The sequence below is a fragment of the Nematolebias whitei genome, chromosome 13 (genome assembly GCF_014905685.2).
Source record: "Nematolebias whitei isolate Nwh7 chromosome 13, NemWhi1, whole genome shotgun sequence".
Classification (NCBI taxonomy): domain Eukaryota; kingdom Metazoa; phylum Chordata; class Actinopteri; order Cyprinodontiformes; family Rivulidae; genus Nematolebias; species Nematolebias whitei.
This window is the reverse complement of record NC_056510.1, coordinates 28,819,459-28,835,184: the sequence shown is the minus strand read 5'-3', so window position 1 is coordinate 28,835,184 and position 15,726 is coordinate 28,819,459. Positions and strand designations below refer to the sequence as shown.

The 15,726-nt window shown below is 42.9% G+C and overlaps 1 protein-coding gene across 1 annotated transcript in view; it reads left to right on the top strand.

Annotated features, from left to right (window-relative positions):
• Window positions 1-15,726, top strand: part of senp7 (SUMO specific peptidase 7) — a 57,362-nt gene that overhangs the window by 37,896 nt on the left and 3,740 nt on the right. Inside the window, exons 9-19 of the mRNA XM_037686576.1 lie at window positions 1,045-1,185; window positions 1,276-1,309; window positions 11,802-12,029; window positions 12,162-12,628; window positions 12,991-13,118; window positions 13,276-13,392; window positions 13,474-13,590; window positions 14,619-14,714; window positions 14,893-15,065; window positions 15,157-15,200; window positions 15,304-15,347. Coding sequence (XP_037542504.1) covers window positions 1,045-1,185; window positions 1,276-1,309; window positions 11,802-12,029; window positions 12,162-12,628; window positions 12,991-13,118; window positions 13,276-13,392; window positions 13,474-13,590; window positions 14,619-14,714; window positions 14,893-15,065; window positions 15,157-15,200; window positions 15,304-15,347 — 1,589 coding nt within the window. The remainder of the gene's footprint in view (window positions 1-1,044; window positions 1,186-1,275; window positions 1,310-11,801; window positions 12,030-12,161; window positions 12,629-12,990; window positions 13,119-13,275; window positions 13,393-13,473; window positions 13,591-14,618; window positions 14,715-14,892; window positions 15,066-15,156; window positions 15,201-15,303; window positions 15,348-15,726) is intronic.

The following is a 15,726-nucleotide window of genomic DNA, read 5'->3' as shown; positions in this document are numbered from 1 at the left end:
ATATATATATATATATATATATATATATATGTGTGTGTATATATATTCATATATATGTGTATATATATATATATATATGTATATACCTGGGGTCTTTCTGTGTGGAGTTTGCATGTTCTTCTCGTGCTTGCATGGGTTTTCTCCAGGTACTCCAGTTTCCTCCCACAGACCAAAAACATGCATGTTGGTCTGCCTTGAGGTCCAGAACTCCCTTGCAAAAGAGATCTGTGATCTCAATGGGATTTGCCTGGTTAAATAAAGGTTGATAAATAAATTACGAAACGGCAGCACGGACCACCTGCAGACCTCGGTGTCAGTGTTAATAAGTTACACATTGTCTTTTATAAGAAAATGTTTACTTGTATTTACTTGTCTATTAGTGTCTGAAAAATTTAAATACAGGTCAGTTTGTTTTAAATCACAAGTGCACGTTTGCACCGAGCAAGCAGAAGATTTTTCTACATTGGTTAACAAATTATATAACTCTTTTGCCTTCTTTTAGCCCATATTAGTCAGAGTAAATGGTTTGAAGTTTTTGTGCAATTTCTTTGTTACTTTAAACTGTTGTGATCAAGATTAAGGTAACTGAAGGTATTTTTCCTGTTTACTGCACTGGTTTCAAACTATGTGTAATTTATGTTTTCAAAACTAGATGGTGCCAAAGTAAATACTTTCTGAAGACTAGAAACTTCTGCTTTAGATTATGAAAATGCAGTAAAATCATCCATTTATTATCTTTTACCCACTTCTTCCTTTTTGGGTTGTGGGGGTCACTGGTGCTCATGTCCAGCCATCACTGTGCGAGAGGCGGGAGACACCCTGGAGAGGTTTCCAGTCCATCACAGGGACACATAGAGACAAACGAGACAACCATTCACACTCTCACTCACACCTAGAGACAATTTAGTTACCAATCAGTCTAGCATGCATGTTTTTGGTCTGTGGGAGGAAACTGGAAAAATCAAGCTTCAGAAAAATATGCATTTCTTTAACCTGAGGAGCACATGGAGTTCTATGTGTTATGTGTTTGTTTTTGGGTTTCAGATGTTGCAGTTAGTTGTTGACGAGTCTCCTCTCTCAGCGCCAGCCTCTCCCATCCCTGAAGTGGACTTTTCCTGTTTGAGTGTGGCCTTTTTCACATTGCACTGTGGACGGTACCAAGTGAGATCGAACGGAGGCCTTACGGTAACCACCATCTTATAACCTTTATAAATACTATGTTAAATTTACATCAAAACCTGTCAGTAAAATATCTCATAATTTTTTTTATTCTAGGTAGCAAAACATGAAATCATCATTCCTCTGAAAGGTAATATTTGTTTATCGATTGTTCAGTCTATGCATAGAAATAACTATATTTAGTTATGCAGTTAGTCTCATAATCCTTGTCATGACTAATTTCCTTTGAATCCTTCTGACAATGTCTTAATGAGTTTGTTTGACATTTGTTCTGACCTTTGCCTCTGCTGTTTCTGTAACTTGTGGCTCAGATTATATAAACTTTGTCACGAAAGCATCCATCCATTATCTATTACATGATCAATGATTGAGGATTCCAAGATGGCGCCGGTGTGTAGGGCTGCCCGTCTCTCGCTCTCTGCTTGTATTTTATTTTTGTTATTTTTACAATGGTTTGTGCAGTGTGCCGAGTCATATTTTCAGTATGATCGTCGGGCACTTTTGGAGCTCCGTACATTTGCTGAAATTCCCGCGGAGTTTTTGAACAGCGGCCAGCACTCTCCCCCACCGGTCCTATCTGAGATTCCTGCGTTCCTTCTGCGTGACCCTGGCCTTTCTCCATGGAGGAAACGTCGCAGACGTCGTGGGAAGCGTGCAGGGATTTTGGTGAAACTGAGGCAAAGTGTGGATTATTCTATCAGGTGTGGTGCCAAAGACTTTTAAACATGCTGCTGTCCAGCCCCTCCTGAAAAAACCTAACCTTGGCCCCTCAGTCATGTCCAACTTCCGGCCTGTCTCCAGACTCCCATTCACCTCTAAACTACTGGAAAAAATTGTGGAGTCTCAGTTGAAACAGTTTTTGGGGGATCACGCTATCCTTGAGTTATTCCAATCTGGCTTCAAATCTCTCCATAGTGTCAGGATTTGGTTGTCAGGGACGAACCCAGTTGTGCAGACAGGACTCAACTCGGCAGATTATAAAAATAAATATTTAATGGTGGATAACGAACAAAAATAAACAACTGACGTGGCAACAAAACTTACGTGAACGGAAGGCTCAGAGGGAAACTCAGGGAGGACTCAGGAGAGCTCAGGGGAAACGCAGGAGAACACAGAGACCCAACGAATACGACCCGACGAGGAACAAAACAGAACAGGAGGCTTATATACAAGGACAAGACAAGACGTGATTACAACAGCTGTGACGAGACAAAGGTGGCACCAATTAAACTGACGAGGAAACACTAGGGAAACACAGACACAAACAGAACCAGCAAATGGTACCATCCTTACACATAGCACTGAAACTGCTCTACTGAAGGTTTTTAATGACATTTTCATATCTACAGACTTAGGTGATTCTGTGCTGCTTGTCCTATTGGACCTTACATCTGCTTTTGACACCATCGACCACAACATCCTCATTTCTAGACTGGAGCAGTGGGTGGGCATCACAGGGTCAGCCCTTAAATGGTTTGGGTCCTACCTCTCTGACAGAACCTTCTGTGTCAATATCAAAGATTTTAGTTCGGCATCGACAGCGCTCCAGTGGGGGGTACCGCAGGGGTCCATCCTCGGTCCCCTTCTCTTTTCTTTATACCTGCTGCCACTAGGTGCTATCTTCCACAAACACGACATACCCTTTCATTTCTACGCCGATGATTGCCAAATTTACTTCCCCCTGAGGCACTGAGGCACACGCTCTAGTCAGCCTCTTCTTGACTGCCTGGCTGACATCCGGGACTGGATGGCTTTAAACTTCTTAAGCTTCAATGAGAAGAAGTCTGAAGTCATGCTGTTCCATCCCAGTGGCTCACTCATGAACCATGACATTGACCTTTTCTCTCTAGTCCCGCTAGAGCAACAAAAGGTCACTAATCTGGGGGTGATAATGGACCCGTCCTTAAAACTCAACAGTCACGTAAACATGATGGTCAAATCCTGTTTTTTTCAGCTGAGACGGCTGTCTAAGCTGAAGCCTATACTCTCCAAAAAGAACCTCGAGACAGTGATCTACGCCTTCATAACATCTAGGCTTGATTACTGCAATTCACTTCTGTTTGGAATCAGTCAGTCCTCCATTGCTCGTCTACAACTGGTCCAAAATGCTGCAGCCCGATTTTTAACTGGTACAGGCTATAGAGAGCACATCACGCCAGTTTTGGCCTCCCTGCACTGGCTACCCATTAACCTTCGGATCCATTTCAAAATTCTCATGTATGTTTTTAAATCACTGAACAGTTCCGCCCCATCCTATCTCACTGATCTTCTGCAGCCATATGTCCCACCGCGCTCTCTGAGGTCAGCAGACCAGATGCTTCTCTCAGTCCCAGAAACCCGTCGTAAGCTCAGAGGTGACAGGGCTTTCTCTGTCGCAGGTCCACCACTGTGGAATGAGTTGCCACTGAGTGTCCGGCAGGCTCCCACACTCTCAGTCTTTAAGTCTCGCTTGAAGACCCACTTCTATTCGCTTGCCTTTAACACGGTGTGATTTGTTTTGGTCCGGTCTGTTCTCTACTCTGTTGGCCATTTTAGTTAGCTTCTGCTGCTATTTGTATCTGTATTTCTATTTTATGTTTTCCTGTCTGCTGTGCATGTTTGTTTCTTTTGTACAGCACTTTGGTTGGCCTTGTTGCTGTTTTAAGTGCTATATAAATAAATTGGTATGGTATGGTATGGTATGGTATGGTATGGTATTACCCGTTTCTTCCTTTACGGGTCACGGGGTCACTGGTGCCCATATCCATCAGTCACTGTGAGAGAAGTGGGGGACAACCTGGACAGGTGTCCATTCCATCACAGGGACACATAGAGACAAATGAGACAAACAACCATTCACTCTCTCACTCACACCTAAAGACAATTCAGAGTTACCAATCAGACTAACATGCATGTTTTTGGTCTGTGGGAGGAAACTGGAGTACTTGGAGAAAATCCACCCATGTATGGAGAGAACATGCAAACTCCACTCGGAACGACCCCCAGCCGGGATTTGATCTGGCGACCTTCTTGTTGAGAGGCAGCAGCTCTACCAACTGAGCCACCGTGCTGCCCTGTCACAGAAGCTTTTTTAAAAATTTTGTTCTAGTCATGCTGTCTGGTACGTTCTCTTCCAAACTTAATGGTCTGTTTTAGTTTGTGTTTGTTTTCATGGAATAAAACTTCTAGACGCCCACCAACACTGTCACTTCTGAGGCTTTAAACCAAGGATATTCAACTAGCAGCCCAGGGGCCAAATCAGGCCCATGGGTGAACTCAGTTCGGCCCACCATTGGGTTCATTTTTAAATAAAACTATATTTTAAAATATAAAACAAACTTACTTAATATCAATAACTTCTGGATGTCCAGCCCCTGAGCTCTTGGCTTTCAGTAACTGTGACCCCCCCTGAGCAATTTATTTGAATAGAACTTTTACTTCAGCTGATATAGGAGCCACTTAAAGAAATTATCTGAGCTACTACTGTATTGATAATTTATTCTCATTGTAGTATCATTAAGCACAATATCAGTATCAGTATAAATGATTGGCCATTATATTTTAAGTATCATGCATTCTTGTACTGGATGGCTTTAAACTTCTTAAGCTTCAATGAGTCCTTGGAGGGGGTACTGGAAAGCGCACCTTCTGGGGACTCCCTTGTTCTGCTGGGGGACTTCAATGCTCATGTGGGCAATGACAGTGAGACCTGGAGGGGTGTGGTTGGGAGGAACGGCCCCACTGATCTGAACCAGAGTGGTGTTCTGTTGTTGGACTTCTGTGCTCGTCATGGATTGTCAATAACGAACACCTTGTTCAAGCATAAGGGTGTCCATATGTGCTCTTGGCACCAGGACACCCTAGGCCGCAGTTCGATGATCGACTTTGTCATCGTCTCATCTGATCTGCGGCCACATGTCTTGGACACTCGGGTGAAGAGAGGGGCGGAGCTGTCAACTGAACACTACCTGGTGGTGAGTTGGCTCCGATGGTGGGGGAAGATGCCGGTCAGACCTGGCAGACCCAAACGTATTGTGAGGGTTTGCTGGGAACGTCTGGCAGAGTCTCCTGTGAGACGGAGTTTCAACTCCCACCTCCGGGAGAACTTTGAACATGTTCCGAGGGAGGTGGGGGACATTGAGTCTGAGTGGACCATGTTTCGTGCCTCTATTGTCGAGGCGGCTTACCAGAGCTGCGGCCGCAAGGTTGTCGGTGCCTGTCGCGGGGGCAACCCTCGAACCCGATGGTGGACACCGTCGGTGAGGGATGCTGTCAGGCTGAAGGAGTCCTATCGGGCCTTTTTGGCCTGTGGGACCCCGGAAGCAGCTGATGGGTACCGGCAGTCTAAGCGACATGCCGCTCGGGTGGTTGCTGAGGCAAAAACTCGGGCATGGGAGGAGTTCGGCGAGGCCATGGAGAACGACTTCCGCACGGCTTCGAGACGTTTCTGGTCCACCATCCGGCGTCTCAGGGGGGGAAAGCGGTACGCCACCAACATTGTTTATAGTGGGAGTGGTATGCTGCTGACCTCAACTCGGGATGTTGTGGGTCGGTGGGCGGAATACTTTGAAGACCTCCTCAATCCCACCGGCACGTCTTCCACTGAGGAAGCGGAGCCTGGGGACTCTGGGTCGGGCCCTCCAATCTCTGGTGCTGAGGTCACCAAGGTGGTTAAAAAGCTTCTCGGTGGCAGGGCCCCAGGGGTGGATGAGATTCGCCCAGGGTTCCTTAAGGCTCTGGATGTTGTAGGGTTGTGTTGGCTTACGCGACTCTGCAATATTGCGTGGACATCGGGGGAAGTTCCCCTGGATTGGCAGACCGGGGTGGTGGTCCCCCTATTCAAAAAGGGGGACCGTAGAGTGTGTTCCAACTACAGGGGAATCACGCTCTTAAGCCTCCCTGGTAAGGTCTATTCGGGGGTTCTGGAGAGGAGGGTCCGTCGGATAGTCGAACCTCGGATTCAGGAGGAACAGTGCGGTTTTCGTCCTGGCCGTGGAACACTGGACCAGCTCTACACTCTCAGCAGGGTCCTGGAGGGTACGTGGGAGTTTGCCCAACCAGTCTACATGTGCTTTGTGGACTTGGAGAAGGCGTTCGACCGCGTCCCTCAGGGAACCCTGTGGGGGGTACTCTGGGAGTATGGGGTACCAGGCCCTTTGATATGGGCTGTTAGGTCCCTGTATGACCGGTGTCAGAGCCTGGTCCGCATCGCTGGCAGTAAGTCGGGCTTGTTCCCGGTGAGAGTTGGACTCCGCCAAGGTTGCCCTTTGTCACTGATTCTGTTCATAACTTTTATGGACAGAATTTCTAGGCGCAGCCAAGGTGTTGAGGGGATCCATTTTGGTGGCCTTAGGGTTGCGTCTCTGCTTTTTGCAGATGATGTGGTCTTATTGGCTTCATCAGATCGTGATCTACAGCTTTCGCTGGAGCGGTTCGCAGCCAAATGCGACGCGGCCGGGATGAAGATCAGTTCCTCCAAATCCGAGGCCATGATCTTGAGCCGGAAAAGGGTAGAGTGCCCTCTCCGGGTCGGGGAGGAGGTCCTACCCCAAGTGGAGGAGTTTAAGTATCTTGGGGTCTTGTTCAAGAATGAGGGAAAAATGGAGCGTGAGATCGATAGGCGGATAGGTGCAGCGTCAGCAGTGAAGCAGGCGCTGTACAGGTCTGTCGTGGTGAAGAGAGAGCTGAGTCAAAAGGCGAAGCTCTCAATTTACCGATCGATCTACGTTCCCACCCTCATCTATGGTCACGAGCTTTGGGTTGTGACCGAAAGAATGAGATCTCGGATACAAGCGGCCGAAATGAGTTTTCTTGTCTGGGCTCTCCCTTAGAGAAAGGGTGAGAAGCTCGATCATCCGGGCGGGACTCAGAGTAGAGCCGCTGCTTCTCCACGTCGAGAGGAGCCAGTTGAGGTGGCTTGGGCATCTGTTTAGGATGCCTTCTGGACGCCTCCCTGGTGAGGTGTTCCGGACACGTCCCACCGGAAGGAGGCCCAGAGGAAGACCCAGGACACGCTGGAGGGACTATGTTTCTCGGCTGGCCTGGGAACGCCTCGGGATTCCCCTGGAAGAGCTGGCCCAAGTGGCTGGGGAGAGGGAAGTCTGAGCCTCCCTACTTAGGCTGCTACCCCCGCGACCCGACCCCGAATAAGTGGAAGAAAATGGATGGATGGATGGATAGATAGAATATTACAACCCACCTACACATTTTGTTTGTGTTTATTTAAGAAAAATGGAAATGTTAAAATTTCTTTTGTTAATCTTAAAACTTTTATAGGAATTATAAAATGCCACCTAATTAAAAATATCAATTTATGCAAAATAGTTACTAGTTGTTGATAAAGCCTTTTTTTGTGTAAACTTCTTTTTATTTTTTAAAGAACTAAATAGTTCAGCTCAAGGATGTTTTTTTTTCCTTGATATTTCTGCACTACATAAAATACTAAAATTTTCTCACAGAACTTAGTATAATAGTTTTTCTTGGGGTGGGGTGCTGTTTTTGTCTTTATTTTAACTGGTAAAATCTTTTGTATTTATAAAAGCTTTCCGTTTAAAAACAACTTGAGATTTGCGTAAAATGGTCATTCAGATTTTATGAAGTGGGGCTTCAGCTTTTTGAACAAGCCCAGTTTGGTGAAATAATTTAATTCTGACCAGATTGAGAAGCAAATTAGTTTGAATTGGGTCGAGAGCAAAGGGGATTGTTGCTGTTTTAAATCTACTCAAATATCCATAATTTCCTGGTCAACCAAGACCTATTTTGTAAACCTTTACGTTGCTGTTAGCGTCATATTTCAATTATTAATTGTATTTTCTGTCATACAAATGGCTTCGGCGTATAAGTCACATCAGTCCAAAAATGTCTCAGAAAGTGGGAAATAACATACATTCATTCAACCTTTATTTAGACAGGTTAATCCCATTGAGCCTCGGGGGACTCATACTCCAGAGCTAGCTGACCTCCTGCACAGGAGAGACCATCTTTGGGCCGCAGCGAGAAAATCTGACTCAGACACTAATTGGTTGAGTTTTCGACAGATGAGGAATAAATGCACAACTGCTGTCAAAGCTGCAAAACGTAACTATTTCTTATCTCAGACCTCCAAAAATCTAAATGACCCTAACAGATTCTGGAAAACCATCAAATCTCTCTCAGGCACCCCCCAATCATCTGACCTCCCATCACAACTTCTCGTTAACTCTGTTCCTGTGTCAAATAAGCACGAGATCCTGAACTGTTTCAACAAACATTTTGTTGCTTCTAGTTCTTTATTTGACGCAGTTACTAATGGAAAATCAGCCACTTCACTTAATAATCAAACTTCTACAAATCAAATCCCTCCTACAAGTCAATCCTCATTTAATCGCACCTTCTCCTTTTCTCCGTTCTCAGTTAGTGAGGTCAATAAACTGTTAAAAGATCTTGATCCTCAAAAATCTGCAGGTCCAGATGAACTCCCACCTTATTTCTTAAGGCTGGCCACTCATATCATCACAGTCCCTGTGACCCACATCTTCAATCTCTCCATAAGACAAAACTCCATTCCAGACACTTGGAAAACGGCCTTTGTTCTTCCTTTGCTGAAGGGAAGTGACCCCACCTCACTGACCATCTATCGACCAATCTCTAAACTCTGCATTTTAGCCAAGGTTCTAGAAAAACTGATAAACTCTCAAATCAAAAATTACCTGGACTCATTTAACATCTTACCTCCTCATCAATCTGGTTTCAGGAAACAACACAGCACAACCACTGCTTCACTGAAGGTTCTTAATGACATTGTTGAAGCACTGGATGCTAAGGGTTATTGTGCTGCACTTTTTTTAGACCTGTCTAAAGCTTTTGACACTGTGGATCATAACATCTTGTGTCATAAACTCTCAGAAATTGGTTTCTCAGATCACACCATTGGTTGGTTCTCTAACTATCGCTCAGACAGGAGGCAATGTGTTCAACATAATGGTACTTCCTCCAGTTATTTAACAGTCAACAATGGTGTACCACAAGGCTCAGTCTTAGGACCCACCCTCTTTACAATCTACATACATAATGTAGGTAAAAACATCCCTAATGCATCCATACATTTCTTTGCTGATGACACAGTTGTTTATTGTCGAGCTAAAACAGTTGAAAAGGCTTTCCAGCTTTTGAAATCTGCATTCAACAACATCCAGACAGATTTGTTCCACCTCAAACTTGTCCTAAATGCCAACAAAACCAAAGGGATGCTTTTTTCAAATAGGAAGTTGGTCCCAGCAGTTCTTCCTCTGATCTCATCCTCAAATGGTGTCCCCATTGAGTTTGTTGATTCCTATAAATATTTGGGTATCTTGGTCGACTCACATCTCTCTTTTAAGCTCCATGTGGAAAACTTGGTAAAGAAACTGAAAGTTAAACTGGGTTTCTTTTTCAGAAACGGATCCTGTCTAACCCTGAATGCTAGGAAACGCCTTGTATCTGTGACTTTCCTTCCCTCCATTGATTACGGTGACATTATTTACATGAACGCTCCTACAAGAACCCTGCAGATGTTGGATGCTGTCTATCATGATGCACTAAGATTCATAACTGGCTGTAACTACCGTAACGACCACTGCACCCTGTATTCACTGGTTAACTGGACATTATTAACTTCATGCACACTCTCTCACTGGTACATTTTCATCTTTAAATCACTTCTTGGTCTGTTGCCTTAATACAGCTCCTCCTTCATGTCTCTGCGTGAGTGCAGCTACAGTGTGCGCTCTCAGGACATTATTACCTGCAAAGTTCCCTCAGTGCGAACTGAACTAGGCAAAAGGGCCTTCTCCTACTCCGCTCCTGTTTCCTGGAATGTCTTACAAAAAGATCTGAAGCTCTCGACCATGACCTCTCTAAGTGGCTTTAAGAACCTGTTGGACTCCTGGCAGGGACCAATGCAGACATGTTCCTGTTTTTAGTTTTTTACATTCGCCTTAGAATCTAGCTGTTTTTTGTTACTTTTTTTTTTAGCCATCCTATTGTAAAAAATCATACAATTTTTTCTTTATTTTTACAAACTGTTTATTGTTGTCGCTGTTGTCCATTGTTGTCATCATTCTTTGTTGAAATCAGGTCTCTCTTGTAAATGAGTCCTCAAGGCTCAATGGGATTTACCTGTCTAAATAAATGTTGAATGAAAATTTACAAGAGAGACCTGAAATAAATAAATAAGTCATTTTGCCATATAAGTCGCATTTATTATGCGTCACCACCGACCCACGGGAAACATGAGCCAGTGTTGTGCCAAAAATCAATTGTCTGCCAAATGGCGGCCAAGGGAGTGCGCACGGGAGGACTTTAACAAGAATTTAACAAGATTAACACTTAAAAACAATTGTTTGCTTGAAATTATTTCAAAGGTGTGTCTCAGTCTAACTTTTCCTTAATAAATGCACTTTAATGGTCAAAACTGCTTCATTTTGTCTGGGCGCTGGTGTTCCTCTCTGCTACGCCACTGGAGCGGGGCCGAAGACTCCGGCCGCGAGCTTTAGATCCTTCCTCCACCCGCACATCGCTGCTTCCTGGGGCCGCGGAACACGCGCTCCGCTGCCCACTTCCTTCCACCTCAAACGGCAGAGGAAGGCCGTAGAGCTTGCAGCTGGAGTCGCAAGATAGATGGATAGATTAATGAATGGATGGCGCACCGCCGCAGAGGAAATGCACCTGGTGGGAGCCAGCCAGACACAGGGGGAATGTTCCCTGTGAGAGGGGATCCTTCGCCACCGTGCAGCTGTCCCTTCCGCCAGGTTGAATCCCCCATACAGACTGCATGGACTGCACCCGTTTATAAACTTTCTTTCTGCTGCTCGATTACCGTTTTGGGCTGCGTATTTTATTACCTGCAGTTTGTAATCTGCAAAATAAGATTTTTTGTTTGGGGGCATTTTACTTGTGTTAAGTTTTTCGCATTTGTCTCTGTGAACGTTTGTGCGTATGTGTGTGGGGTGCGGTAGTGGGATAGAGGAACAACATATAAACACCTAGAGGGCCCTCTAGCGGCTGCAACTGGTAAAGTTTACTGGTTCATAATAATAATGATAATGTCATCACAATATCTTCACGGTATGTTTCCATACAATGGTGAAATTAATCTCTGCATTTAACCCATCCACCACCAGATGGTGCAGTGGGCAGCTATTGAAAGTGCTGGGGGGCATTTTGGGGTTGAGGTGTGCTGCCCAGAGACACCCCGAGGTATGCAGTGACTGGGGATCGAACGTGGGACTTTCAGGTCCAAAACCGGCTGCCCAGCCTCTACACCATCTCGGCCCCATCTCGGCCCACCCTCGGTTCATGTCTACGAATGAACATTTCAAGTGTCAGTCAAAAATCGGGTTATAAATATGGGGAAAAAACGTATATTAGTCTCTTCGGTGTGGAAGTCGCAGGACTTGCAAATTTATGCAAAAATGTGTGACGTATACTTTGGAAAATACGATAATATTATGGTATATCATTCCTGCAGGAAGTCCCCCAGTTGCTGGTATTGCTGACTGTGCGTGCAAGTTATTGTAGAACGTTCTGTAACTTTTAGAGTTGGGTTTGAATGAAAGATAGCAGTGTTATTGTTTGATTTCATCACCTGCAGACATAAAGCCAATCATATCTACTTTGGTCCTCAGACAAGAAAGAGCAGCAGCAGGAGGAGGTGTTCAGTTTTGAACGTACAGAGCTGAGGAGGTACAGCGTTTGGGATCAGCAGGATCTGGAGCTCAGTGGTTTTCAGTTTGAAGGTGACGAGAAGCATTCTTCTGGCATCCTGCTGTTCTACGTGTCAGAAACAGCTGCTGCTGCTGTACAGCGGGACCTTTGCCAGCTATGTGTCGAAGATGAGGGATCCATAAATACAGGTGAGATTACTGGAATATTGTTATGTTGGCACTTGTGTCAACATAAAACAGATGTCAGAATGCTGCAGATATTTCTAAATCATTTTTGCAGGGTAATGGACTGTGTTTTATTGATCTTTTTTGTTTTAACAGAAAAAGCCAGCCCCTTTATTCTGCTGACTCTCAAAGATCCTCTGGAGGGAATGGAAGGAGCTTTGTTGCGCTCTGTGCTGGACATTGACTGTATCAACAATATGACACGCATGCGCGCCATTTCAGACCACAGTGAAGACATTTTTGGTAATTTTGTAGATCTCAAAGCTCCTCTTCTTACTCTGGATGAAAGCATAGACCTGATTGCAAGAACTGGACTGGACTCGCATCTACTCTGCATGCTGGGCATACAAAGCACTGACACTGAACAAAGTAGGGACCAGGACAGTCCAAGCAATGATGAAGACGAGCTTCCTACAGCTCACATCTGGGTGGACGTTGACCTTCAGAAGGAGCTGGAACCGGAACCAGAAGACACAGACGCATTAATCGAACCAAGTGAAGACACAGAGGCACAAACTGAACCAAAAGAAGACCAGAAGGAAGAAGAGCTGGAGAATTCTGATGTAAGGGGTTTAAATGATTTTCTTTGGTTTTTGTGACTCTTTAAGTTGAAGCAGTCCATGAGTAAAAGATGCTAATACTTATGTTTTAGTTCAAACAAAATGTTTCCCTAACTATGTTTTAATCACAACATTGACTCAACACAAAGTCAACTGTGAAAATAGACTACATGGTTGTTGGATACATTTTTTTTTACTCTCTGCTCATCATCTTACAATCTTTCCAGTTCATTATGTCCTATTAGGGTCCTAAAGTTTATGTATGATGTAATCCTCTGATTTATGGGAGACCATATTATATATTATATTATATATTAATAATTATTATATTATATATATATATATATATATATTTATGTCCGTAGAGCAAAAAGAAGGAAGCCCAGCCTGTATACACAGTTTGCCATCAAAGAACAAAAGGATCCTACTCTGTGTCACTGAGTAAACCGGACTCCAACTGGATTAAATATAAGCATCAGGGCGTGGCCCGTAGGCAAGTTACCCACATTATCCTCCAGGCTATCCTCGCTACCGTCTAACAAACTCCTAATGCTACTGTTTTAATAAGAATATATTTTTAATAATTACAAATTCATTCAGCATACCTTTAAAAGTACCTTTCTATTGTCCTCCACATTTTTCTGTTATAGGTTGATCCAGTTTCCTCCGCCGCCGTTGAAAGGAGGAATAACCGTCACCATGGAAGACCTGCAGTGCCTTGACAGTGGGCAGTACCTCAATGATGTCATCATTGATTTTTACCTAAAGTAAGTGAAGTATTTTAAATCTTGAAACGGTTAAACTGATGTTGAGACTAGAGCCAAAATGACAAAATGTCTTTAAACCAGATACCTCATCCAGAATGCATCTGCTGCCATCGCTGAGCGCTGCCACATCTTCAGCAGTTTCTTCTACAAGCAGCTGACGCGCAGGGACAACGCCAGCGAAGGCAGTAATAGTGAATTGTAAGTTGACTAATTAGAATTTTAAATCTGAATATGTTTAATCTGATGTTAAATAAAAAAAAAAAACTACATTTATAAAAAAAATGTGAGCAGTTTAAAAGCTAAAATCGTACAGTTTTTTTGGCAATTCATATGTGTTTAACAGGAAGAAGAATAATTTGAGAAACTAGAAAAATTGCATTTCCTGCAAAAATGCAGCATGAATGCTTATTGCTGAAGAACTTGCTGAAAAACAGCTGAAATGAGCTAAAACGTGTTGAAATGTAGTTGAAATGAAAGAACAAGCCTAAATTATAAGAAGAAAGCAGAAAGAACACATTTGCTGAATTAGATTTAAATAAGCAGAAACGAGCACATAAATGAGAAAATTAGCAAAAAAAAAAAAAGCTGAAATTAGCAAGAAAAACAATTGCTGAAAGGTAGCTGAAAAGGCAGAAAGAAGCTTAAACTTACAGAGGGCAGCGGAAAGAGTTGAAATGAGCTAAAAAATGTGGAATTAAGTAAAAAAAAAAAAAAAGCTAAAATTAACATAAAGCCGCTGAATATTAGCTGAAATAGCAGAAAAGATTGAAACTAGCAAAAAAGTCTGAAATGAGCATAACAAGCTGAAATTAGCGGCAAGAAGTTAATTAGGCTGAAAGTAGCAGAAATTACCACGAGAATTTATCTTAAAATGACTAAAATTAGCTAAAAATATGCTAAAACGGTAGCTGAAAAGTTAGAACTAGCTACAACATTTCTGCTCATTTCAGCTTGTTATGCTCCTTTCCGTTTATTTATGCAAATTTTTTTTATTTTTTATTTTTTTTTTTACTATTTCAGCTACCTAATTTAAGCTTCTTCATCTAATTCCACAATTTTTGCCCTCATTTCAACTTTTTACAAGCTAATTCTGCATGTTTTTAATTTGACGTTGAGGCTTTCAGTCTCGGTCATGTGATAACCTAATTAGTTGTGAAGTTTCAGTACCAGTTTAAATCACGGTACTGTTACATGAGTTGTTTTACACTGTTTCACTCTGCAAACAGTTGTCAAAGGCAGAGGCGGCACCAGCGAGTGAAGACATGGACTCGACACGTGGAGATCTTTGAAAAGGACTTCCTGTTTGTGCCTGTCAATCAGGAGTAAGTTTTATATTCAATTCAATTAAAAAATACTTTATTAATATAAAGTATAAAGTATATACTTTATATTTCATATATATATATATATATATATATACACACACACACACACACACATTTATAGACATTGTGTTGAATCTTAAATGCAGTATGTAACTATTTTTTAAATGTTTTTTAGGGCTCACTGGTATTTAGTTGTCATTTGCTTTCCTTGGTTGGAGGAGCCAAAACATGAAGACTGCACAGAAGAGACTCAAAGTGACGAGGAGGCTCAGGAATGTAAAAGCTCTAAAGTTGATACAGAAACCCTCTTGATGCTAAACAGCAGTGACAGTGTGGACTCGGAGAAAGGTACACATGTCTTTGGTAGGATGGGCGTTGTTGTGATGTCACATGTATGATATAAAAATACTCAAAAGATTTTTTTGTTTTACATTTTTAGACACTCGAGATGAATCCACCAAAGATCTGCCACCATGTCCAGTTGTAAGGGTTGCTTTTTCCTGTCCACATTATAAATGTTAATGCATGTCTACAATTGTGTCTTAATTTATTTCCTTTAATTCACTTTGTAACTTTGTTTTTGTAGAGCTGCACTGAGCAAACGTGTGAGAGAAAGACGGTTTGCAAGAGGTGAGTCTGACATTGGGGCAGCAGTTTAATATTATTCTTTCTTAATGATATGTCCCATCATTCATTATATTCTGATGCATGCTCAATAATCCAGGTAGAAACATCTAAAAAAGTTAAGTCAGGTCCTCTGGACAGATAAAAAAAGAACAAAAAAACTTGTTGAAACATTTCGTCTTCAATCCAAAAGACTTCTTCAGTCTGAGGAGCCGCACTAAACTCAGTCTTATAAATGGGACCTTCAGAAGGTTCTATTTATATGACTGAGCTGGTTTTATTCATCCATCCATCCATCCATCCATGCATCCATCCATCCATCCATCCATCCATCCATCCATCCATCCATCCATCCATCCATCCATCCATCCATCCATCCATCCAT